At 41.9% G+C, this 26,761-nt stretch overlaps 1 protein-coding gene across 1 annotated transcript in view; it reads right to left on the bottom strand.

The window, feature by feature from the left end:
* Positions 1-26,761, bottom strand: part of NOC2L (NOC2 like nucleolar associated transcriptional repressor) — a 175,084-nt gene that overhangs the window by 122,047 nt on the left and 26,276 nt on the right. Inside the window, exons 8-11 of the mRNA XM_089668416.1 lie at positions 24,215-24,325; positions 22,756-22,869; positions 19,943-20,131; positions 766-905 (exon numbers count right to left, since the gene is read on the bottom strand). Of these exons, the coding sequence (XP_089524542.1) occupies positions 766-905; positions 19,943-20,131; positions 22,756-22,869; positions 24,215-24,325 (554 nt within the window). The remainder of the gene's footprint in view (positions 1-765; positions 906-19,942; positions 20,132-22,755; positions 22,870-24,214; positions 24,326-26,761) is intronic.

Genomic DNA, 26,761 nt, shown 5'->3' with positions numbered 1-26,761 from the left:
ATTTATATTTTGTACATTCACATCAGTCCCTGACCCTCAAGGGGCGTACAATCTATGGTCCCTAAGTTACATTCATACATACACATACTAGGGCCAATTTAGACATGAGCCAATTAACCTACCAGCGTGTCTTTGGAGTGTGGGAGGAAACCAGAGTATCCAGATAAAGCCCACGCAGGGACAGGGAGAACATGCAAACTCCAGGCAGGTGGTGCTTAGAACCAACGACCCTAGTACTGCCAGGCGGAAGTGCTAGCCATTTAGTCACTGTGTTGCCCATAAACATATCCATACTTATCTGCCTTGTGCAGTAGCTTTGTACAGAGCAGTCTGGATCCTCCTCTTCTTGGGTCCCCCATTGGTGCTCCAGCTCCAGGCTCCTCCCTCCTGTCGGGTGCCCCCATAGCAAACAGCTTGATATGGGGGACCCGAGCCACGGCTATGCGCATATATTCACACACAGCCATGGTTCAGCCCCACCCCTCCCTCTCCTGAATGGCTCACTGGCTGTGACTGACATTGACTCCCACTGCTGCCTCAGTCAATCAGGTGCGAGAGTCCCCGGAGACCCAAGACTCTCATGGACATCGCTGGATCAAGAGGGTGCTCAGGTAAGTATTATGGGGTCTGCTACACACAGAAGGTTTTTTACCTTCATGCATAGAATGCACGAAGGATAAAAACCTTGAGACTTTAGAACCACTTTAATAACGTCTTTAAATAATTTCAAATTAAAAAAAAAAAAGAAAAAAAAAAAAAGCTTACCTTATACAGCCAGTAATAACTTGAACAAGAGGATAGATGAGAGGCTCCAGAACCTCACTGGGGTGAATTGTGCTCAACACTCGACACCAGAGATACAAGCAGTGAATGTACTGCCAATTATACACTGACTGATGAGCCCCCTTAAATAGGAAAAAAAAAAAAAAAAAGAAAGATCTTAAAATGCACCAGCCAAAGCATCTCTCAAAACACTGTATAGCACACGCACTTCACACCAAAGAACAAAATGCCATCAATACAGAACACTAGTCCTTCAAATTTTGTGGTTGCATTATTGTTTTTTTTCAGGCTTTTTTTTTCATTTTAAGCTGCCAATCCAGCCACTAATACACTTCATGTCCTTGGAGTGACAACATCCAATCATTATACTGTGTCCATGGAGGAGCATTGTCACCATAGGAAAGGAGGTGTTAGGACTACAGAACAACTCCCATAGCATTCAGCATAGGCAGAAAGCACAGGACAGTCCTGGATCTCTGGCAGGATCAACTGGTATTTTTTTATAAAAAAATGTTCGTATTCAATATAGTGCAGCCATTACGGTATATATTGCACATGTTGTACAGCAGGTGGGAATAAATCGGGCTGCATAGTATATAATCCTAGAACACTTTAGAAAAACAACCGATTTACCACAGAATAGGCATCTTTACAATCAAGTAAAAGCTGTACTGTGATATTGCATGTTATAAGGAAGAATTTATTTTTGTTGTTCATGAGAATCAAGTAAACCAAGTAAAGAGAAATTTAATGAGAAGTAAATAAGATGAAGAGACAAAAAGGAACATAAAAGAGGAAGAAAAGAAAATCTCACGGTAGAAATCAAGGTAAGCATGTTGGGGTTTGTTTCAGTCCACAAGTGTGGCAACAAAAGAGACCCTTTAATGCCACATCACAGATAGCAAGTTGTACAGATAAACAAGCCATAAAAAATCAAACAAACATAGGCTCCAGACACTCAAGTCAAGTAATACATAAATGTAAAGCCACGTACCGTATATACTCGAGTATAAGCAGAGTTTTTCAGCACATTTTTTGTGCTGAAAAACGGCCCCCTCGGCTTATACTTGAGTCAACGTCTGCCAGGGGGGGCAGGAGGCTCCGTCAAGGGGGGCACGTACAGGGGTGGGCAGAGGGCTGCTGTCTCTTACCTGGGTCCCACGATGATCCATCCAGGAAGCGCTGCTCCTTCCGTCACTCTGGCCACTCCCTCACTCCTGCCGCTCGGCTCCGCCTCCTCACCGGTGATTGGCCGCCAGAACTGTAGCTCAGGAAAGGTACACAGGCGGCCAATCACGGGCGAGGAGGCGGAGCCGAGCGGACCCGCGAAAATCGAGTGAGGGAGAAGCCGGTAAGTGTGCAGTGCAGAGGTGCTGCTGCAACCACATATGCTGGCTGCAGCAGCACCATACTGCAACAGGGGTCAGCAAGTGTCATTGGTGTCAGTGGGAGGAATAGTGCCGCATCATTGGTGTCACTGATACTAATGATGGGGCATTATTCCTCCCACTGACACCAACGATGGGGCACTATTCCTCCCACTGACACCAATGATGGGACACTATTCCTCCCAGTGATACCAATGATGGGGCACTATTACTCCCACTGACATCAATGATGGGGCACTATTCCTCCCACTGACACCAATGATGGGGCACTATTCCTCCCACTGACACCAATGATGGGGCACTATTCCTCCCACTGATACCAATGATGGGGCACTATTCCTCCCACTGACACCAATGATGGGGCACTATTCCTCCCACTGATACCAATGATGGGGCACTATTCCTCCCACTGACACCAATGATGGGGCACTATTCCTCCCACTGATACTAATGATGGGGCACTATTCCTCCCACTTTATTTTTTACATTTACTAGTAGGTGCCTCATTTCCCACCCTCGGCTTATACTCGAGTCAATAGTTTTTCCCAGTTTTTTGTGGTAAAATTAGGTACCTCGGCTTATACTCGAGTATATACGGTAACTATAAAATTAAGTCTGGTTGATGATTCTGGATTGTTGAAGCACAGCGTGCATATTGTACTTGGAGGAACCAAACTGCCATTTTTTTTTTTTGTGCTCAAACAGATAGAACAAAACATTTTCTCACAGCTGCCAATACAGTCCAAAAAGGAGCAAATAAGAGAAGTTTCTTTGCAACCCATTCATTTCAATGTGCTGCAACAATGTGCTTTCCAACAAGAAAAACAATGTCACATGTAGTGCACCCCCTATAAACTAAAAGGAACTTTTAAAGTGTAAATAATAAAATAATAAATTTGATATATATATATATATATATATATTTAAATAAAGGTAGAGTGTTTTTGAAGAAGACACTGGGCTCAGTTTCCAAAACCTTAGCAAAAAGATATGGATTAAAAGATATGGCTTATTTTTACTTTTTACCCTTGTGTCCAAGTTTCAGATCTTACTGAACCCAAAATTAAAAACTGCTTAGCTGTCACTTTTTTATGTTTATTTTAATGTTATTATCCTAGTGCTATAGCTTTGTGAACTGAGCCTTTTGCACACTAAAAAACTACTTTAGCTCTCCGCTATCAATGCAGTGATGTGCAGAGAAAATTTAACTCCAGTATGCAAGTGCAGGATTTACGCTATGAGCGGCGGTGGCAGGGAGTGTGGGCCTTGCATCACTGAAAAAGGGTAAACATGAAAACAAGTCTGCTATACTTATGTGCTAATGAGCACCCCCACCCCTCCCTCCTCACTAAAATTCTGCTTTGAAGTGGTTCTGTCATGGGAAATGTATAGGGGTGCCTTTGCAGGCCTCCTTCAAAGTTGCTAGTATGAATTCAGAATGTTTTAGTCAAAGTCCCACAACAAGCCTACTGTAGATGACTGTCAGGAATGTGCCAGCACTTCTTATTTCAATACTTGTTGTTGGTCAGCGATTTAGACAGCACTGAAGTCATAGCTTCAGAATGGCGGTACCCTTCATTCATTCCAAACCACTTGTCTACTGATGGCGTTTATAAACCCCCCTTGCTGTTTCGGTGACATCTACATCACTTCCAGGTACAGAGGTGTCATTCCTCAGGTGCTGTGGCTGGGGATGAAGCTGATACGTGCTTGACCAGCTTCATTGTGTAGTATATTTTATATCAATAAAGTTAAAACAGAACTCCACTCTTTTGTGGGGAAAAAATAAAGAAATAAAAAGTCAGAAGCCATAAAACCTGTAGCTGGTGACTTTAAAAAAAAAAAAAACCACAACAGCCACTCACCTGTCCCTTGATCCAGCGGTGTGCTCACTGGCAGTCCTCTGTCCCCAGCATCTTAACTGTGGGCACCCATCTGTAATAAGAAAAAGAGAGGAAGATGCCTTCCTCTCTTTTTCTTGTTACTGCATTATAGCCTTGCTTCCACTCTAAGAAGAGCTGCCTCAGTGTTACTGCTCCCATCCATCCATCCATCCCTGATATCCATCTGGCACCTTTATCTTACAGCTACAGAGGTTGGGCTCCAACAAGCATGCCCTATAGAATATACCCATCTGTAATAGCTTTCCTACTGCGGCTGCTTGAACAGCACTGCTGCGCATTGTGAATGGTCTCAGTCTTCTGGGACCTGTCATGTGTTCCAGAAGGCTACGGGGAGGGAGGGGGGGGGGGAAACTTTTGTTTCCAAATCACCTATGTGGTCAGAGCGGAAGCGGGTACCTTTCAAAATTGGCTACCCACTTCGCCATCCCCCTCGCTCCCTAAAAGTGCCAATTATTCACAGGGAGTGAGGAACAAGTCCATATAGTGGAACTTCCAGTTTTAAGTGTATATAAAAAAAAGTAAGTTAATTAAAAAAAAACAAAAAAAACTTAAGCCCCATTATACATATGAACAGAAACAAATGCATCAATGCGCCTACACATGACAGCAACGACTGCACCACACATATTGGGTATTGCCGTAAACATTGGCACAAGAGCATTTCTGGGGCCATCACTCACAGTAACTAAACTAATAACTTTTAATAAGGCTCGTAAGGCACCACTTATGAACAATTTTGAGCACAGACGTTTCTCATCATACCACAAGCATGCATAATTTTAAAGCTCAACACATTTGGTATTTATTCAAATGTAACTACATAATTTATATTTTACCAAAAAAAGATATTATTGTGTTTGTGTGCACTAAAATGAGCTTAACTATTATTTTTTGTGAAAATATTATTTGATGAACAGTTGCACTAATATCTTGCGACATAAAAAACAAAAACAAAAAAAAAACCTACCAACATTTTATTCTCCAGAGTCTCTGATTTCAAAAATTATATAAAAGGTTTTTTGTTATTTTGGGGGGAGGGTTAAGTAATTCTTCAGCCTTGAATGTATGTTTGAACATGTGTGCAGAAATATAAAAGGGAAAAAAAACAGCTCTGATAGAAAATTAAAGTGGAACTAGAGTTAAAATACCAAGCAGGCAGCTTTCTATTACAAAAGAGACATGTTATGTCTCTTCTGCAGTAAAACAAAGTTACCTGCCAGTTCTCAAACTTCTGTTGAATGTACACCGAGTTGTGCATGCACAGTTCAGCATATATTTTCAGCACACTGCCAGTGTGGCAGGATGAGTGACGCATATGCATGCGCAGAAGTCATGTCATCCTCCCCAGCTCATGAGGCCAACACCCAGTATACAGAAGAACCCCGGTGAAAAGATGTCAGCTGTGGGCACTGGATCTTAAGGTCAAATCACTGCAAAGGAGGTTGAGTATTCAGCAGACTATAGTTCCACTTTTATGACTTCTGCTTTAATGTCTCTAAGTCAGAAATACAGAATCTGACATGTTGATGTGCTTGTAAAGGTGCAAGGTCTGATTCGGTCATCCCTTGTAAAAATGCAATGTCTCGTGCCAGTGTCCCTTGTACAGGCCTGCCAAAAAGGGGGTACCACCTGTTCTCCTGCATCAGGCCCATGCAAAAGGAGGAAGAGGATGATGGACAGAGAGGGTGATCGGTGCAGCAGGCAGGCAACAACAGGAACTGATCCCCTGTATGGTTCTCTCTTCCGTAGCTGAAAACCGCAGAGAAAACCATACAGAAGATCTGTTCCTGTAATTGCCTTCCCCCCCTGCACCAATCACTCTCCCTGTGCTCAATCCACTTCACCTCTGCTGCCTGGGCCACGTGTGCCCTACCCCGGCACTGCTGGTTCCCCTCCTCTGTCTCCCACTGGCTGCTGCAGAGAGGAGGGGGAGGGGGGGTGCAGTAAGTATGTGATAGTATTTACCGGCTCCTTCATTTCCTGAATTAACCCAATCCTCAGTCCCTTTCTCTCTCTCAAAAGTGACATATTAGGGTGTCTGTTTAGACCCCTGACATTTCATCAAAGCTCCCCCCCTTCCCGCCAACAACTTTGAGAAAAAATAGTTTTAAAATTGTACAAAATAAATTGTACGCAAAAAAAAAAAAAAATTAAGGGCTCATTCACAAGGGTGCTATGACCCATACAGTGTGAATGAGGCTCATTTGTGCGGCTGAAGCCACCTGCTATTCTATAAGCAAGCAGTGACTGTACAAACACAGTAGCAGGTCCTAATCTGACAGGTGTGCACACGCTACAGGCCACAACACCCATCTGAATGAGCTCCAAGACCTTGTTCACACACACAACTTTATTTATTACCTCAATACAATTTTCATGTCACTACTGAGGGGATGGGGCCTTTGGTGAAAAGTCAGGAGTCTAAACAGACCCTGATGTCTCACTTTTGAGACAGAGAAAGGGACTGATATAAATTCCTCAGTTCCTTTCCCTGCAATATCAGCTGCACTGGACAGAGAATGAACAAAAAGCACTATACAGAGACTCCTGTGCATTCACAAACTGAAGCGTAGTAAACACTGTTAACTATACTTCAGTTATGAACACAGTGAGTGATCGGTACTGATCACTCACTGTGTTCATTTACAAAAGGAAGAACCCTGTAAATATGACATATTTACCAGCGATTTTTCCTGCTATCCATTCTGAAAGATCCCCTGCCCTGCGTGCCTGCAGCATCCAACAGAAGAGGAAGGACACAAGCAGCACTGCTTGGTGAAAGGGGGGGGGGGGAGCCCGGGCAGCAGTGGGGAATCGAATTCTTGACAGAGTGTGAACCAGGGGGCTTAAATTACAAGAACCGATCCCTTTGTAGAAAGAGCAAAGGTGGGTGGAAAAAAAAAAAGCAAGGAGTTATGGCAAGAAAAAGTGCCTAATGGAGTATTAATCACATAATAAAGCCAGAGAACTGACTCAGCACACCAGGGCTCCACACGTAATCAAAATATCACTTTCGGGTGGACTTTTGATTAGCGCTTCTTTAAATTATAACAGGATGAACATTTGTGCTGTAATTACCCAGATCTTTAATACCACCTTTTATTAAAAATACCAAACACCAAAAAATATGGTGTAATGAAACATTTTAATGTCTGTGATATGAATATGTATTCTATATAGTAGCTTACACAGAGCAAGAAGTAAAAATAACACACATTCTCATCTACAGCCTAGCAGTGGGAAAATTAACCCCTTAAGGGAAGGAACAATGCGCAGCAAGAGTTCAGTGACTAACAAGCCAGAAATATCTGCCCTAACAATGTTTGTGCCTCATTCCCCAGACTAATGACTAAGAAACAGCAGGGGACAGTCATCAGTGCCACAGATAGAGGAACACAATAGGGTGGCCTGAAAGCTTTAGCTGATACGCAAGTAACATTTTTTTTTTATTATTTTTAATTTAAAAATAAAATTTTAATGCAACATAATAAAGTGCATGTATCCTTAAAGACCAAGATCAATCCACATATTTAGAAGTACAAAGGATGCAAACGGAGCAAATCTCATGCGGACTTCTTTTATCTGTTTTTCCAGCTCACAAGAGAAAAGAAGCCGTCTCCTTGGAGTTCCTTATGTGCAATGCCTAAAAAGTGGGTCTTATTACCTCTTTTTCAACATCCTCTGTACTGTAAAATAAGAATGCAAGGATGGAAAAAGATATTCTTGCAAATAACATATGGACAGCTCAGCAGTGCTGAAAGCCTATGTGAGCTCCCCACCAGTGCCCCCAAAATAGAAACTAGCAAGCAATATAATTTTGGGGGGGGGGCCAATCCTTTCACAAGCTTGTCTTTATGCAAAATATATAGAGATGTGTTCAGGCCTTATAATATTTCTCAAACTGTTGCTGTTGGTAAGAGGCATTTTCACAGTTAAGATACAACCACAATTTTGCTATGTGAATGCAGGCAGCAGTAGTGGCAAGATTGGACATGAAATAGGCCTAATCTGAAGCCACAAGTCAAGGCTCTGAAATGGTTAATGATGTTAGGGGGTCCAGTGATCAGTCCTATGCTGTGGTTGCCATCTTTACTGTGACATTTCGAAAAGGTCACGCCATGGAAGGGAGTTAAGCTATATTGCTCTGAATTCCGTAAAACAGACTGATTCTCTACAGTCGGCAGATTGAGGTGACAGGAAAGAAAACAAATCTAAGGAAAAAATAATTGGCTTATGAGTAGCTGTCTGAGCTGCAGAGTGAGAAGACTGGTTATCACGATCCAATTAACAGTTTCCTTTACACAATCCCGCAGCCAGACTGGGTGGAGTATAACCTGCAGCAGCAAACAAACATATCTACTGTATAAAAGAGCACTATACTCTTTACACAGCACTGCATAGGAGTTGGTTATATACTTCGCATATAGGCTCTCACTTCACCTTTAGTCTACAAGGAGCTCTTACACAGTGCCACACTGCTGCAACTTTCAGAGAAAAATATCTCAGAAATGTCACATTGTTAAAGTATCCACAGACATTTAATGATTGCCTGTCAGATATCATGGGACCTCAGAGCAGTGGTCCTCAGTATTTATACACGGATGTGGTCCATATGATGAGGTCTGTAAGTGTTACTGTTAACAACTATGCATGAATATAGATGTATTTATAAATTTTCTCTCTGCTTCTTTTATATAATGCTTTTTCAATCTGCATACGATTCCTTTAAAAGGTGGACTTTGTTTCAAGAAACGTGTTGGATGGACACATCATCTAAAAGTGCAGTGTGTATGCTAATGAATGCAAAGGATATCTTAAGAGACACTATACTTATGTGAATCCAGGTAAAATCGCAACTTTTGATACTGAGACTCACTTACTAAAATAACCTTTCATTTTTTTTTTTTTTATAAAATATATTTGTTGTTACTGCATACTACATATTCACCCAATTTTCAAATAGTAAATATAACATGGGACCTTCATCAGCCATGTTTTTTTTTTCCAATCCGACAAAGAGCAGGTATTGCCAGCAAGCACCCTCTGCAGTGTGCTGAGAATGAAAACATTTTAGTGTCAGTCAGAGGGGACTATAACTGGCGACAAACCTGAACCTTTCCTATTAGACTATGGGGGTCATTTATTAAGCAAATTAGCAACACAGGCCGATTCTTGTTCATGATTGTCTATGACTGTCTATGTGACAGTTTTACTGTGTAATTTGTGACTTCTGTTCCTGGAATCATGAACAACCAACCGCAACAGATTTGTACTGAGATGTATGGCTGAGGACAAAGTCAATTTCATTCTAAACAGACACACAGCTTTAGGTAGTGATCAGGGTCAGGTATTATTTGGTCTCAGTGCTTCTTTAGAGCAGCTGAGGGAGGGATGTATGACTCAATGGCTATTTCAAAGCATACAAAAGTACATACTGTAGAATGCATGAGGTTTATGTCACTGATCTATTTACAAATAAAACATTTTAAATAAGTGGCATACGGTAGGGGGATCAACTTTCCAGCAAGCCCCTATCGCGAAAATAATAATAAATTAGGGTATTCATTAAATACTTTATCATATAAAAGCTGTATATGTTGTTAAAAAGGACAGTATAAATATGTTTTAGATATACAAACTTGTTATTTTTACGTTAAACGATGAGTAAGCTACCAATAAAAAGTCCCCAGATAAGGGGAATTGCCAATAGTCCTAAAAGTGTGATGTGATTAACCCAATAAATGCATGTAAATATCAGTGACTTCTGGGACTTTCACGTAAAAAATATATAAGCCAATAATGGACATACAAATTAAAATGCAATCATATATAATCCAAGCAGGGAAAAAAATATATTAATAGTCCCAAACAGTGATGTGATCAACCAAGGAAAAAGTGACTTCTGTGACTTCCTTGTAAATCCTCCACCAATATGCACTCACCAGAAGCAAGTGTAAAACCAGCATAAAATGGACTGACAACTGCTGGAAATTTTGCTCAATTTTACAACTCCAGTCAGCAGGTCTGTCCAGGGGTAGGATCTCTCCAGAAGACAGCAACAAATCAGGACTCAAAACTGCCGTTCAGAGATAGCCTTGCTCTATATTCAGCCCACAGTGTTCAGGGTAGGGTTCCTCCTAAAGGATAAGCTCAAAAACCGAGCCCAGAAACAGCCTCATATTGTGTAGTATCTTTAATAAAAATTGTAAAGCAAACCACGTGGATCTCTATGAATACAATGATAAAAACACTCACAAAGTTGGCTGCCAGACCATCACGTGGATGTGGCGGCAGTGTGGGCTGAATATGGAGAAAGTCAAACTCTGAACGGCAGTTTTGTTTCCTTCTGATTTGTTGCTGGCTTCTGCAGAGATCCTACCCCTGGACAGACCAGCTGACTGGAATGGTAGAACTGAGTAAACTTTCCCGCAATTTTCAGCCCATTTCATGCTGGTTTGACACTTGCTTCTGGTGAATGCATATTGGTGGAGGTTTTACGCGGAAGTCACAGAAGTCACTTTTTCCTTGGTTGATCACATCACTATTTGGGACTATTAATATATTTTTTCCCTGCTTGGGGATTATATATGATTACACATTAATTTGTATGTCCGTTATTGGCTTATATATTTTTTATGTGAAAGTCCCAGAAGTCACTGATATTTACGTGCATTTACTGGGTTAATCACATCACACATTTAGGACCATTACCAATTCACCTTATCTGGGGACTTTTTATCACTGTATGTTTTTTGTACGTTTATATTCATACTTTGCTATTCATCCATTTTCTTTAGCGCTGCACTCTATTATCATTTGTTTGTTTGGTGGAGACGGAGGGTTTGCCATGTTGTGCCAGCTGCTGTTTATATTTGTTACTTGCGCTCACCACCCATTTTTTTCTCTTTCACTGTTCATAAGCTAGCAATATCATTAACACATTGATATAATGCAGTCATTATTTCTCTACAGATCAAGAGCAATTTTACATTCACTTGTTTTAAACACTGCTCAGTGTGAATGTCTCAAACCACAATTCCAGGAAAAACAGAAGTTAGCCTTAGCAGTGCGTCAGTCCCCCTTCACAGGTTTCAAATGCTCCATCTGTTCAGGAAAAAAGAAGAATAAGCGGAAATACTTACCTTTTTCCTTGCACCAACAGTCTTTCACCCTGTCACACAGCTGATACCCAAAGCCACTTCTCTTTGCAGCTTGAGCATCCGCAGTCCTGCAATGTACACAAGGACATAGAGGCCCCACCCATAGTCCACAGCAATAGTGAGCAATGAAGACTGCCAACTGCTGAGGAAACGTATTTTTGCTTATTCCTCTACTCCTAGACTAAACAAGCATGGGTCCCTCTTCAAACTACAAGGCTTCATTTTTGTTTTCCCCAGACCTTCGCTTTAACATACTGTAAGCCACTGAAAGAACACTTGTCATGGGAAAAACATAATAGCCAATGCCAAATTCTTACTGAAAATCTTAGCTCTCAGACTACCTCTGGTGTCAATGCTATTAGAATGTGAGTACGGGACTCTGCTGGCTGCCTTTTCAAAGTAAGGAATGTTGGATCAGCAATGCAGCCAGGAAACTAGCAATTTCTGAGGGACACATCAGCAATGACCACCCTGGATATTTCCCTTACTACAGGTTTTCTTTATGGTTTAAGTATATGTAAACCTTAGCAATGACCTTTTTATTATTTGGTCTCTTTTGAACTGTTAAACATAACATTGGAAGTATTGTTGTATGCATTTTCCTGTATATATGCGTTTGACAACTGCAAATAAAAAATGGTTGATCAGAAATGCACAGCAGTTCTCTGCACACTTCCTGTGTTATCTTAAACAGCCCTCCTAGTATTTATCTTGGACCACAAAATGATTAGCATTTAGATTGAAGAGATCTGAGCGTAAGGTGTTCTGAGTAGTTTAGCAAAAGACACTGGGCAGGGCTGACACCACTCCGGACACAAAAGTTGCAGTGTGTTCACATCCTACAACATTACTTGGGTGCTGAGTGCATTTATGGCATATCACCAGGTTTTTTTTTGTTTGTATTTTTTTTTTTTTTACTTGCAGTGTTTTTAAAGGTAAACTAGTAGATTGCGACCAGGTCATTGGTATATCACGGTCTGGGCTTGCTGACCTGCCATCCCGGGGCATCAGAGTGCAAAGCAGAGGGACAATTTTTAACCACTTTCCCTCCTAAGGATTTACCCCCCTTCCTGACCAGGCCATTTTTTGCGCTACGCTGCTGAGTTACTTTAACTGAAAATTGTGCAGTCATGCAACGCTGCAACCAAATTAAATTTACATATTTTTTTCCCATGAATAGAACTTTTTTTTCTGTAGTATTTGATCGCTTGTGCAGTTTATTTTTTTGTGCTATTAAAAAAAAAAAAAAAAAAAAAAAAGACTGACTTTTTGCCATTAAACATGTCCAACAAAAAAAAAATCAAATATCGTCATAAATTTAGGCCAAAACATATTCTGCTACATGTCTTTGCTTAAAAAGAAATCCCAATACGTGTATATGAATTGGTTTACATGAAAGTTATAGAGTTTACAAATGGCAGTATATAAAATCTGGGATTTTTTTTTTTTTTCACTAGTAATGGTGGCAATCAGCAACTTATAGCGGGACTGCAGCGGCCATTCTGATACTGGGGGGAACTGACTTGGTGTCACTGACATCCCCAATGACACCAATACAATGATCAGTGCTAATAAAAAAGCACTGACACTGTACTAATGACACTGGGCAGGAAGGGGTTAACATCTGGGGCGATCAAAGGGTTAATTGTGTCCGGGTTTTACTATGGGGGCTGTGTGCGTGTTTCACTGTAAGCACACTGCTTTGTATGCCTCTGCTGACAGGGGAGAGAACTGTATTGTTTACATAAAGTTCTCGCCCCAGACGGTAAATGATCGGCGATCACCGGCAGGGACCTAGTGATTGACAGCGGAGACCACGAATGGCGGTGTGGGTAGGGCGCGTGACCCCCTACCAGGAACTGCAAAATCACGTACCGTATATATTCATGTGATTTTGTGCACCCGTGCCGCCTTGTAGCAGTATTTCTGCTATAGGGCGGACGGGAAGGGGTTAAAGTTGCAGCTATTGTAGGGAGCAAGAGCTGCATAAGCCAAATGCCTCCTCTGTAGTGCTGGCTCCTGTCCCATGCGGAGTGATACCAACTGCACTCCACCTTTTATCCCAGCTAGCGGTCTCCAGAATGGTGCCAGCAGCAGGAAAGAAGAGATCTTGAGGTCAGTGTAGAGCAATGCACTGGGCATAATAGTAAGGAACTGCTTTCACACTGATGTGCTGTGGTTTACCCACCCTACGGATGCAGTGCAGTGCATCTGCAGCTTTCCTGCAGGTTTGTTGTGCTTAGCCATAGACTATTATTATTCTGTGGATTTGGTGCACTCTTAAATGCATGAGTTTTGGTGTGCTTTCAGAAAGTGCACTACACCTGCAGGATAGAAGTCTATAGTAAAGCGCAGCTAACCCAGGAAAATCAAATACACTGCGCTGCAGGTAAACCCCAGCAACTCAGTGTGAAAGCAGCCTTATGGGGTCTCAGAACAGTAAGGGTTAATTTACATTTGTAGTTTGAGGGGTGGTAAAAACACCAGTTAGGATGCGTTTTCACCACAGCTTTTTTAGCTGCAGGGCTAGGGATGTGCACGTCACAGTCGCAGCAGAAGCTATATGCCCTGTGATGGTTGGTGAGTGTAGCAAGCATGACCCATTCAAGTGAATGAGGAAGCTCTGCAAGTGTCCTGCAACCTTGTGCAGTACAGCAAACAAGGGGTTAAAGCAGACAGCGTTGTGTTGCTTTCTCACCACCTGCTTTAACTTCTTGGTTAGAAGCGCTTGCAGAGCGGCCCCATTTATTTCAATAGCCATGACTGGCAGGCGGTAGCACCCACCAAAAGCAACAGGGGGCTTATTTCCTGCTGCGGCATGTGTACACCACCTTTGGCTGTTGCCTCAGCAGATAAAGGGGGTAGGGATTGGGGGTGCTAAAACCGCAACTCAACTGCAGGGTTTTACCACCCCCGAACTGTGTGAATGAGCCGTAAGGGTGCCGCGCTGCCGAATGCAACTGAGGGCACATTCACAAGTGCAGCAGGCACTGCTGCTCCTCTGAAAAGCAATCGAGTGTGTTTGACAGGTGGCAAGGAGGCAATATGTTGCCTCCTCACCACCTGATTTAAACCCATGATGCACGGGATTGCAACATAGTAGTATGACAATTACAGGCTTAAATCAGGTGTGAGGAGGTGACCCTGCACAACACTGTGCCCGATGATCTTGGACTTCTCCCATGTTGTTTCAGGTAGATCTTCACCTCTTTAAGGTTGCCTACCCCTGGTTTAAAGCTTCTCATGGCAGGTATAAATAAGAAGCAGCAAACACAAATGCTCCTGTGCTTGGGGATGGACTCGATGCAGGCTACAACCACATTAATAATGTCCTGGAACACGCACACCTTGCTGCCCTCAAATGGACCAGGGAAAATCAATTATACTGAATGAGGAAAGAACAAACAAAGGGCACACACGCCTAGTGCATTACCATAAAAAATGTTTAAAAAGAAATAAAGTAGGTGTTGTGCTCACAAAGGACAAGTCATTGTCTGACGCGTTTCGAGGACTCGCCTCTTCCTCAGGGGCTCTGAGGAAGAGGCAAGTCCTCGAAACGCGTCAGCCTATTGGATGTCTACACTCCCTATTGCGGACTGTTACTCAGCGCGGTGTTGACCCAGCTGTTCTTTTATGATGTGCCTTGACTTTATTGTCGTTTGTGAGTACAAAACCTACTTTATTTCTTAAACATTTTTTATGGTAATGCACTAGGCCTGTGCGCCCTCTGTTTGTTCTTTCCTCATTCAGTATAAGAAGCACCTGGCTGCTGTATTGTCCTATAAAACTCGCCAGTCAAAGGTTTGTTTCCAGTACTGTCTCACTGTATTTGTGTTCCAAAAATACAATTCTAAAACCCAGCTGGTATTCTGGTAAATCCACTGGTTCTTTTTCTCTGGTCAGATAATCAAATAATTTCAGAATTTCATTTGTAGAGGAAGGAGACTGCTATACTATGATGCACACAGGAGACTGTCAAGTTGGCAAGATCTAATCATCTCTAGACCTAAGCAAAAGGGATTGTACACATATCCAGACACACCAAACAGCATTAAACCTAATTCCATTATACCAGAACAACTAAAAACCATGTTTGACCACCTGTCAATATGTGGATTATCTGGCTGACTTGAGCATTAGGCTGCCCACATATGGACAGATGTCTCAAGGAGGAAAGTGGATAAAGAGACATCTGCTTGTCCACAACTGCAAAACTGGAGGGATCCCAATTCATTCTCCTCTCTGATCAATACTACTGGCTAACAGCAGAGGGCACAGACATGCAAGACCACATGATTCTCTAAGATCAGTTTGGTCATTGTATGCACATTGTCCAGTGAAATCTAATGTAGGCTCCACTGCAGAGCCACCTGCTACCAAGATCTGGCAAATGTGATAATTGCAACACACTTGTAAAGTTCTGAGATTTGTCAGTAAAGATAAGACAAAATTTCACACTAAAAACAGATACACAAGAAGTTGTCAGAACAGTTGTTATTCTGTTGCAGTGCTTCTTCAGAGTAGCTAAGGGTCCTTTCACACGGGGGTTGTTTTTGTCATCAGTTCAGTTACATTTTTTCAAAGAAAAAAAACGGATCAGTTTATGTCAGCTTTTTACATCCTTTACCAATGCAAAAACAGATGCAAAAACAGACAGTTTGTTTACATACTTTTTTTTTAAGAAAGAAAAATAGGGTTTTCTTTCATTCAAAAAACGGATGTTAACCACTTGCTCTCCAGAGGATTTACCCCCCTTCCTGACCAGGCCATTTTTTGCGATACGGTGCTGCGTTACTCTGGCAATTGCGCAGTCATACAACGCTGCACCCAAATGAAATTTACGTCTTTTATTCCCCACAAATAGAGCTTTGATTGCCTCTGCGGTTTTTTTATTTTTTGTGCTAAAACACATATATATATATATATATCAATCATAATATAAATATATTTTATATATATAATATATAAAAAAAAATTATATATATATATAATATATCATAATATAATATATGTTATATATATATATATATATATATATATATATATATATATATATATATATATATATATAAAATTGACTTTTTGCAATTTAAGATGTCCAGTAAAAAATTTTTTATTTTTTTTTAAAATGAAATGTAGTCATAAATTTAGGCCAAAATGTATTCTGCTATGTCTTTGCTAAAAAAAAAATCCCAATACGTGTAATTTAATTGGTTTTACGTGAAAGTTATGGAGTCTACAAATGGCGGTATATATACACTGGAATTTGTTTTAATAATAGTAATGGCGGCGATCAGCAACTTAAAGCGGGACTGCGGAGGGCATTCTGACACGGGGGGGGGGGGGGGGGGACCACGGACTTGGTGTCACTGGCATCCCCAGTGACACCAGGACAGTGATCAGTGCTAATAAAAAAGCACCGACACTGTACTAATGGCACTGGGCAGGAAGGGCTTAACATATGGGGCGAACAAAGGGTTAACTGTGTGCTGTTTTACTATGGGGGCTGTGTGTGTGTTTCCCTGTAAGCGCATTGCTTTCATTAGGAATGAATGGCATCCAAGCACACGTTGCAGGTTTTACCACAATTTTAGCGCAATTTGGGTTTGTGAGCAGAATCACAACGATTCTGCCTGCATTTCCAAAAGTACTCAGTTTATTTTTAGCCCAACTTCAGGTTGGTTACAAACCTTTTAGATCACATAATCCTCAGCTTCAAATTACTTATTAGACTTCATGCACACGGAATGCTCTAAAAACGGCAGAAGCATTACCACATTAAAAATGTGAGTTTTGATGCTTTTTTTTCCCCATTAGTGTTTTTAGCATTTTGCCTCATTAGCGTTTTTTAGCAAGAAACCACCTCTCTGCTATTTTTAACTTCCGTAATTCCGTATTTTTAACTGTTCCATAATGCATCTCTGAAAAGTCATTGTGTAGTTGTTTAATTGCCATTTTCAGAGCAGAGAGAGCACTGTGTTGTTTAGGAGCGATCTTTCTTTAGCTGTAATGCAGAAAATGATGAAGCTATGCTGACTACTAAGGATGGTGAGGTGACAGACAGCTGGAGGAGAGAAGCAGCCGACAACAACTTTTCTGGACCCATCCTTTGATATCACATGGTGTATTCTCCAAATGTCCATAAAAGGAATTTCCTGTTTGCACACAGTTCTGCTAGCTGAGACAGCTGAAGCAGCAAAGGACAGGACAACAAAGGCCAGCACATTCTGGAGCAGAAGCATTTTGGCAGAAAAAATGCTGACCACTCCTAAACGCCAATGTCCAGCATTTAGCAGAGTTGTTTTTGTTTTTTTTTCTCCCTTTTTTTTTTTTAAGCGGAGGCCGCCAGCATCCTTAACAACCAGTGAATAACTGGGCGTTAAGGAGCAGCCTGGGAAGCCAGCCGCCACATCCTTAACAATGGATGTGTCACCAGCTGTTAGAGGGGTTGGCCGCTAATAGCTGAATGTTAAAAAAAAACCTTTACCGGCAATAAAAAATTGGCTGCATGCCATTTCTCTGACTGATATTGCTAATGGTAACAATGGACCATGTCTGCATAATGTGCGTTGAAGTAGCCACTGATCGTCTCTATGGGAAGCCTATGTAACAAAATGGCAAATATTGGTGTAATTGAACTTGTAATAGAAAATTAGCATGCACTAATACTAAAATGCTGCAGGTGGCAGCATTGATAATGAAATGAACAGAGGAGCCCAGCACCAAATCTATGCCACTATCATAAAGGATACAGAAATGACAAAAACCAATTGCATGAGAAGTCATCTGGGAAGTATAAACAACTATTATGCTTCCCAGATCACTTTTTCCTGTATTTAGATGCTTCTGCTTTAAAGCAGGTTTAGTTGCATTTACATGCAGGATCTAAATCCTGGAGGTTTCTCTAAACTGACAACAGCAAATTCATAGTGTGAATGTCGCCATTGAAATATCATTACATGCATTCATATGCGTTTAGAAATGTCTTCTAAATTCATACTGTGATGTTCATGCATACTTAGCACACGCCGGCTGTGTGGGTAGCAGCCATGTTGTCCAAAAATCAGCTATTACATTTCACTTTTCATATCCTTTCTGCACTGAACCAGAGAAATAGGTGTAGTGACTTCTCCCTCCCTCCTCCTTCAATTCAACTGTTAACTGATGCCAGGACCTTCTCATCAGTCCATTGATCAGATACACCATCCTTTCTCTTAACCAATCCACATTGCAGGCTGGAAACTAGTAAAACTGTCACCCTCACAAGCTTGAGCAAACCAGAGAACAGATATCCTGTCAGAAATAGCTCAACAGAAGGGAATGGCCATTATACATTTCTGATTGGTTATCAGCCAATATTCTAAAACTTCAGTATATTTCATAATTCATTAAATAATAACAGCACAGCCATAGTAAGGACATTTTACTTTACTCAGTTAATTTGTAACCTTTCAAGTCTAAACATCCCTATGAGAGATAATATGGGGAACCAATTAGCCTCCTAGGTAAAGTAGACATCTGAAATCTGTCCTATTTATATTCATTCAGAAGCCAATTTCACACTGGACAATAATATGTACGTTAGTCGTCTGTAAATTGTAGGCATTTGGGGATATGAATAGTTACAGAAAACTTTATCTTGGACTTGTCCATTAACGTGAGGACATCCCAGCAACCACCCCTTAGACCAGATGATTGATCAGATGGTCTCTGTCAACACCCCCTTCGATGTGAAGAAAAGTGGAATGCCACCTCCTTTTGACAGCTCTCCTTTAACATCAAACCAAGAAACACCTAACCAGACTTGAGAGAGCCACTGTACCACCTTTGCTTATCCATTGGCTGAAACCAGGACATGGTTAAGTATTCTCCCCTTCAACTCCTTTTTATTTCTCTGTTGCATGGTCGTCTTTATTTCTTTGTGATATTTTTTTTTGTAAATATTTTAATTGCACCATTTTTACCTTTTCATTATTAAACTATATTTTGAAAAAGTGTTAAAATTGACTCTAAGGCTCTTAAGCAAACTAAAATAATCCCTGTCTCTTGAAGAGAGCTACTGTATATGATAAATCAGAATTTAGTTCAGAATTTCATTTTAACATCATAATTGGTATTGCCAACCCTGTGAAATTTTCCTGCTTTTTGGTAAAAGTAGGTGGTGGCAGTTTAAAGAGTTAATTGCTTAGTTAATTAAACCCAGTAACAATCGTTCTCAGTCTGTTGGCATCTAGATTGTGGTCCCGAAAGCTGGAAAATCTTTGTGCAGGGTGGGGCTGAGAGTGCCATTGTTGCGTAAGTGACAGTGCAGTATGAGGTTTCACCAGTCTTTTGTCACAAGTTGGTGAAGAGGGTTGTGGTCAAACACCCGCATTTGTCACACATAAAAATGCAGGTTTGACAATGCTAGCATGCATGAGGCCTTAATTTTCTGGAATGTCCACCACACATTTACTAATGACAGCTACTCATGCACACTGCTCACTAATTTTTTGTATGTGGCACTATCACAACAGCATATAAAAGAGAGCAGCCTAGTGCAAGATTATTTCAGCGCACACAAACGACAATGGAAATTATGCTTTGGGAAAGAATGCCTTGGCTGCAAACAGCTGCAATGACTGCAGGAACTCTACAATGCAAGTGAATACAGACAGAATCAACAACTCTTGAAACACATTAGCTGAACTGACAATTCTCATCTCACCTTCTTTTTTAGGGTCATGGCGCTGCGCAGGTGAATTGCCAACTGTCTGACATATACAAATATGTGCTGATAGGAGGCCTGGACGTTCAGTGCATACATCTCGGTTAAAGTACGCTGCATAAAGTTGATCATGGGCAGGGCATTGGGAGATGTAAATTTACAGTTCTTCACAAAGGAGATGTACATTTTCTGCATGAGGAAGAAGACATTTATCAAATACTTAAAATGGATACACATAGGAATGCCAACATTCACCTTACTATTGTTTATCTAGCCCTTTCCTTGTACAGAACATTATGATATGATTGTTGTTATACTCAATCTCTAGCATTTTATAAAGCCAACAGTTAACAGGTAAACTATTAAATACATAGATAAAATACATATGAGAGCCAATTAACCTGTCAAGGATTTGTATTTCTGTTTAGCAAGTCCTGAAATTTGCACAGCACAGCTCTGCTGGTCAGGGCAAAAGACCCAATTTTCTCTGTGCTAAAAGACACTGTTCCTGTGCCCATTCAGGGCCTCCTAATAGCTCATCCCTCCAGCAAGGTGTACTCGCCTGTGCTCCCTTGCTCAATGAGCCCTCACTCTGTTCCTGTAATCAAGCGGGGCTTCCTGGTATAGGGAGCAAGTGCCCTCCTCTATGTTCTGGCCATATGGCAAGTCACCAGGCCTGAATGCTCACTGTGGTAATGTCATTCTTCCAAGTAAGCTCCCACACCATCTGCCAATGGAGCATATTTAGGGTAGAATCCTGGAGCAAGGAGGCATGGAGGGAGGTCAGGAGGTGAACATACTTTGGTGGGTGCAAGGTCACCCTGCTGTTTCCTCTTGCCTCCCTTGTAAAAACTTGAGCACTGCAGCACAACTGACTGGCTGCTTCTACCTATGCCAGTCTAAGCTCTGCTGTGCAGGGCATTGCAGTGGACAAGCTGAGATCCTGTCATTTACACCACCTCTTCTCTCTCCTTGTCTAATCACGGAACACTTTGAATACTGTTAATAGTACTGAAGACGTTTGGTGAATTGGCAAAAGGAAGAGAAAAGGGCAGGCAAAAAAACAGGATCCCTATTGTAAGAGGGCCACATCTCTCAATGCTGAAAGCTTGGAGCTGGTAGAAGCATTCGGCATGACGTTTTGCTTTAATCAGTAACCACTGTAATACAAAAAAGGTTAAATGAATTTGGAAAAAAATACACAAAGCAACCCTGACACAATACACAGGTTGAGGAAAAATATGTAAGACACATACTGTACATACAGCTAGAATTAAAAGTATGCATTTAGCTTTCATTAAAATCTCAGAATATAATTTTAGAAGCACAAATAACCACAAACTCCAGAGATGAGCTCTAATATTCTATTGATTTGGTAGTGCTGGGGAAAGGTATTTTTACTACCTACATTTTAAACAAGGCAAAAAACAGTCCCAAAGCAGGCAAGGGAATTTGCTTTTAACGTCGTAACTTTTAATCCAAGTACCTGGCATATATCAGTGTGACCAACTCAATTTCCATGAATGGATAAGTAGGGCCAAAACTTTTTTGGTCCTACTTCTGTGGATCACAGGAGAACATTTACTTCTGCACTGCAGTGATCTGTATTCAACCAACCCCGTGCTAAAGTCTGCTGATGTCACTCAGCTGGGCAAAACTCTGGAGGGATCCCGACTTTAATGTCGGGATCCATCCAGATGCCAGACCAGTAGCAGGTTCAGCTTCCTAGCATGCTGCCAAGAGCCTGAATCAACAGCCCAGTGCTCCAGTGAGTACTGGACGGACAGAGCACAGAGTCAGTGACAGACAGTTACCGGCTCTCTGCTCACTGAAGACCAAGAACTGATCAATCAGAGGTCTTGATTGTTCAGTTCTCAATTTCAAAAGCAATGCATCCACCTAGGTGAATATAATTCAGTTTTTTTTTAAATTTCACACTTTGCTTTGAAGGTGATATGGGTGTAAAAACTATCTTTACAAGATAGCTCATACTAGAAAAGAAAAAAAAAAGCTCAAGTGGTTGATTTACAGCGAAGGCACAATTAGATCTGTTTGTGTTCATTGAGTTTTTTGGATCGTTAGACAGATGTGTTGTCATGCATCAACACATTTCCTTTGTGTGCCCATGTTTTATTGACAAGCATTTCAATGTGTTGTTCCCCTTTAGGATTTGGAGTGGAAATAGTTATCAGCCATTGACCAAAGCTTGTTAAACTCTGCTGCCAATGCAACAAAACACATTTACTGTGTGTAGATGTGGTGACAATGACTTTTATTAGCCTCCAAAAGCAATAAAACACTGAAAGAAAAAAAAAATAAAACCCAACAGGTTGCATTTTAGACAGCACAGTGGCTAAGTGGTTTGCTCTTCTGCCTAGCAGCACTAGGGTAATTGGTTTGAATCCAAGCCATGGCACTACCTGCACTGAGTTTGTATGTTCTCTGTGTGCAGGTTTCCACAGGGTACTCTGGTTTCCTCCCACACTCCACAGACATGTTGGCAGGTTAACTAGCTCCTGTCCCGATTGGCCCTAGTATGTGTATGTATGAATGTGAGTTAGAGATCTTAGATTGTACGCTCCTTGAGGGCAGGGGCTCATGTGAATGTACTATATATATATATATATAAAGCACTGCATAAATTGACAGCACTATACAAGTACCTATAATAAATTTCTTTAAAAAATGCACTATAGTCCTGAGATAAGAACAGACAATATTTGTATTTTGGGGAAGTTAACACATGCATTTTAGCGCACTGCAACAAATCCATTAAAAAACTACAGTGTGATTTGGCCCTTCCAGGATCTTACCTTTAGCACTGGGTTGAGATACGAGTCTTGTCTATGTCTGCAGATCTTATTTAGTACCAGGAATGCCAAAACTCTGACGGTTTCTTCTCCTGTACTCCAAAGAACAATGGCTTGCTGCACAAAGGAAAAATCATGATCACTACAACACCTTAAAATGAAATAACTCAAAAAGTGAAGTTTAGGGAATATATACAAAGGTTAATATTACCCAAGCAGTGCTTTTACGACATGAGTGTGCCTAGGCCCACTCTTTTTGCTGCTTTATAGCTGCAATGTAAGTACTGTTCACCTAAGCAATATCCCACCCTCTCCTAAACAAAAAGAATCCCCTGTGCAGATTTTCATCCTGTTTCATACATAGTTGTTTATTCTGCCCCATACCTTTAGTGCCTTAAGAACTTGGCAGGAGTGAATGAAGAATTAACAGCTATATACACAGAAACCATTGTATTTTATAATAGTTATTACACGTTCAGTATGTGATGATACTTTTCTATCACGTGCCAAAAACACAAGTGACATCCATATTCCACTGATCATAGACTGTATTTGTGTCTTTTTTCTACTCAATCAACTGCCACATTCCTTGCAAAGCACAAGGCATACAACTGCTTCATTTAAATACATCCAAAAAGAGGCTGTCCAGGGATGAACATGTGCTAGTGTGGCAGCAACAAAACCACTGCAGCATGTATTAGACGAAATTTAAATTGGAACTTTGAGGCCAAAAATAAAAAAAGAGCAGACAGGCAAAGCATTTTCATGCAGAAGAGACATGCTTTGTCTTTCCTGCATTAAAGTTAATTACCTGGCTGACACCCCTGTGCAGTGAGCCGCACAAATTTTGGCAATGCCGAATCTGACTGAACTTTTACGCATGTGCGGGAGTGATGTCATCCCCACCCAGCCAATGACAGCAGCCGGCAATCGGGACCCGGAAGCTGGCCGTGGCCGGCTATCGGGACCCGGAAGCTGGCCGTGGCCGGCTATCGGGACCCGGAAGCTGGCCGTGGCCGGCTATCGGGACCCGGAAGCTGGCCGTGGCCGGCTATCGGGACCCGGAAGCTGGCCGTGGCCGGCTATCGGGACCCGGAAGCTGGCCGTGGCCGGCTATCGGGACCCGGAAGCTGGCCGTGGCCGGCTATCGGGACCCGGAAGCTGGCCGTGGCCGGCTATCGGGACCCGGAAGCTGGCCGTGGCCGGCTATCGGGACCCGGAAGCTGGCCGTGGCCGGCTATCGGGACCCGGAAGCTGGCCGTGGCCGGCTATCGGGACCCGGAAGCTGGCCGTGGCCGGCTATCGGGACCCGGAAGCTGGTCGTGGCCGGCTATCGGGACCCGGAAGCTGGCCGCAGCCAGGCGGGGAGCTCCAAGACACCGCAACGCTGGAGTTTAGGGGAGTATAGTTAGGGGAGTATAAAAAAAAAAAAAAAAAAAAAAATCAAGGGAATCAAACTTACCTTCAAGAGTTGACGGGTGTGTTTCGGGAAGCAAAGGTAAAAATGCACAGTGTTGTTCACATGCTGAAGGAGAGCTGCACCAACTGTGGCTTCTGTCAGACAAGTCAGGAGCTAAGAAAAATTAAATTAGGCAGTTAGTTACATGGTTATTCTTAAACCAGAGAGCTCCACATCAGTTTATTACATTACTATTAGAATAAGTCAAAGACATTAAGATTGTTTTACCTGTAAAATCCCTTTCTTTAAAGTAGATCACATGACGCAGAGGACTTAGATATTCATGACTTTGATATTATGCTTCCACTTTTAGGTGAAGAGATGCGAACAAAAAAAAAAAGGAAGAAGGAAGAATCCCAACCCAGGGATAACCAATCCCGGCTCAGCACAGCCTCAGTATTTTAGCAAGCACTGAGAACAGTCCTGAGGGGAGGTGTCCAGTGATGAACTCCAAAAAAGATTTTATAGCTAAACCAAAAATCTTAATTTCTTAACCTCTTTGTGCCGCCAGCATGTATACATGTGGCCTCTTGGTGGGTGGGCCTTAACGCATATATGCCTAACAGAATGTAAACACAGCTGTGCCGAGAGCGCATACCCTGCGAGGTCCCAGCACAGTTAGCAGAAAGCTCCCAATCTCTACTTGTGATCGGGAGCTTTAAGATCATGTGACCACTGTGACAGCCAATCATGGCAGTCACATGATCAGAAACACCACCCCACCTCCCAGCATCAGAAACCCCTAAAGGGCCAGAAGGAGCCGGCGTTAAGCAGACATTACAGGACACAAGGATGAAGAAATTCATGACTACTTGGGATGTCTCAAAGCACTAAGCATGAGAAGTGGGCACTGCAACAAGGCCAACATGCCCAAAAATGTAATGGGGACCAGAGCACTACAAAGCCGCCTGCAAGACTGTCTGCCCAAAACTGGTGAATCCACCTAGAAATAGCGGAACAGGAGGCTGCAAAGGAGGAACAGTCTGCATGAAACCCTGCACAAAAGGTGTTTACCAAAGAATGAGATGCAGGACTGAAATAGAATGGCCAAGGCCAAGATTTGCCCCCTTACTGGTACTTAACCTCTCTGGCGGTATGATTCCTTCCAATTTTTTGTGCTGAAAGCGGTACCATTTTTTCGCATGGAAATAGTTTTTTATTGTAGGCTGTAATTTTTAGGAAAATTTCCCCACAAATCATTATCACTCAATTCTGTAAGTGGTTCTGATTTGCTATCGCTGTTCTCTAGCCGGTCTAAAACCGCTTTTGACGTAAAGGGACGCTTTTTGGACGCCATGGACTTTTCTAAGTTTCCAGGCAGAAAGAACAGACAAAATGCAGGCAGGGCACAGGACAAAGCACTCGGGACAGAATGTATGTGAAATGGGATGAAACAGCAATGTTTTACTATTTAAAATTGAAAAAAAAAAAAATGACATTTTTTAATTTTTTTAAATTTCCCGCCGCCCGTACGTCCCGTCGTCACGGGGACCGGAACACAGAAGCCGGATGCCGGCATCGGCCGGAGGAGATGGCCGGGGACGCTGCAGGGGACACATCGTGGGAGCGAAGGACAAGGTAAGTGCTGCAGGGACCCCCAGAGCAGCGCCGCATGGTAAGCCCGAGTGTAGCTCGGGGTTACCGCTTGTGGTATAGAAATTCTACCCCGAGCTACACTCGGGAAAACCGCCAGGGAGGTTAAATACATCCCCATACAAGAAATCGCTTCGCACCAAAATGACTGCATGCACTACTTTTGAAAACTGCAGCAGCATTATATACAAGTGAAACTCGAAAAATTAGAATATCGTGCAAAAGTTCATTTATTTCAGTAATGCAACTTAAAAGGTGAAACTAATATATGAGATAGACTCATTACATGCAAAGCAAGATAGTTCAAGCCGCGATTTGTCATATTTGTGATGATTATGGCTTACAGCTCATGAAAACCCCAAATCCACAATCTCAAAAAATTAGAATATTACATGCAATCAATAAAACATTTGATCTCTTATGAATAAGTCGATGACGAAACGCGTCAAGGGAAGTGACGTCAAGACGTACACATGGAACCGGAAGTTGACAGGCGGCCATTTTAGTAAAGGGAAGAGACTGTATTTGTCCCTGGATGTTTCCTGGATGGCAGCAAGGCTACTGCACGGTATTTAAGCGGTATTAAAGTTTGAATAATGTGAGCATTTGGAATAAAGTTCTTTTACTGGCATTCTTCTGGCGGTATCACACTATTCTGTCCCTCATATATGTTTATATCCATATCGTGCCTGGTATATGAAGATATGGAACATCATGGCTTATGGACCTAGATAGTGCTTTGAATACAGTGTAATCTTGGGGAGCTCTACAGGAGGGCCGTCTCCCACCAGATATTGTATGATACTGAAAGCAAGCTTGTTTTGGATTATTGGTAATGGTATGCATTCCTTACTGCAATTAGAAGTGTCACAGTGTTGGTTTGTTTTGGAGCACTGAAGAGTGATTCATATACACAGTGTCCTTCACTGTTTGGATTCACGATTTTTCACTTTTTAA

Source organism: Staurois parvus, unplaced genomic scaffold (assembly GCF_062004578.1).
Source record: "Staurois parvus isolate SC_StPar_1 unplaced genomic scaffold, SC_StPar_1.0 ptg000057l, whole genome shotgun sequence".
Lineage (NCBI taxonomy): Eukaryota > Metazoa > Chordata > Amphibia > Anura > Ranidae > Staurois > Staurois parvus.
The sequence above is the reverse complement of the archived record's forward strand: the minus strand, read 5'-3'. Positions and strand labels throughout refer to the sequence as shown.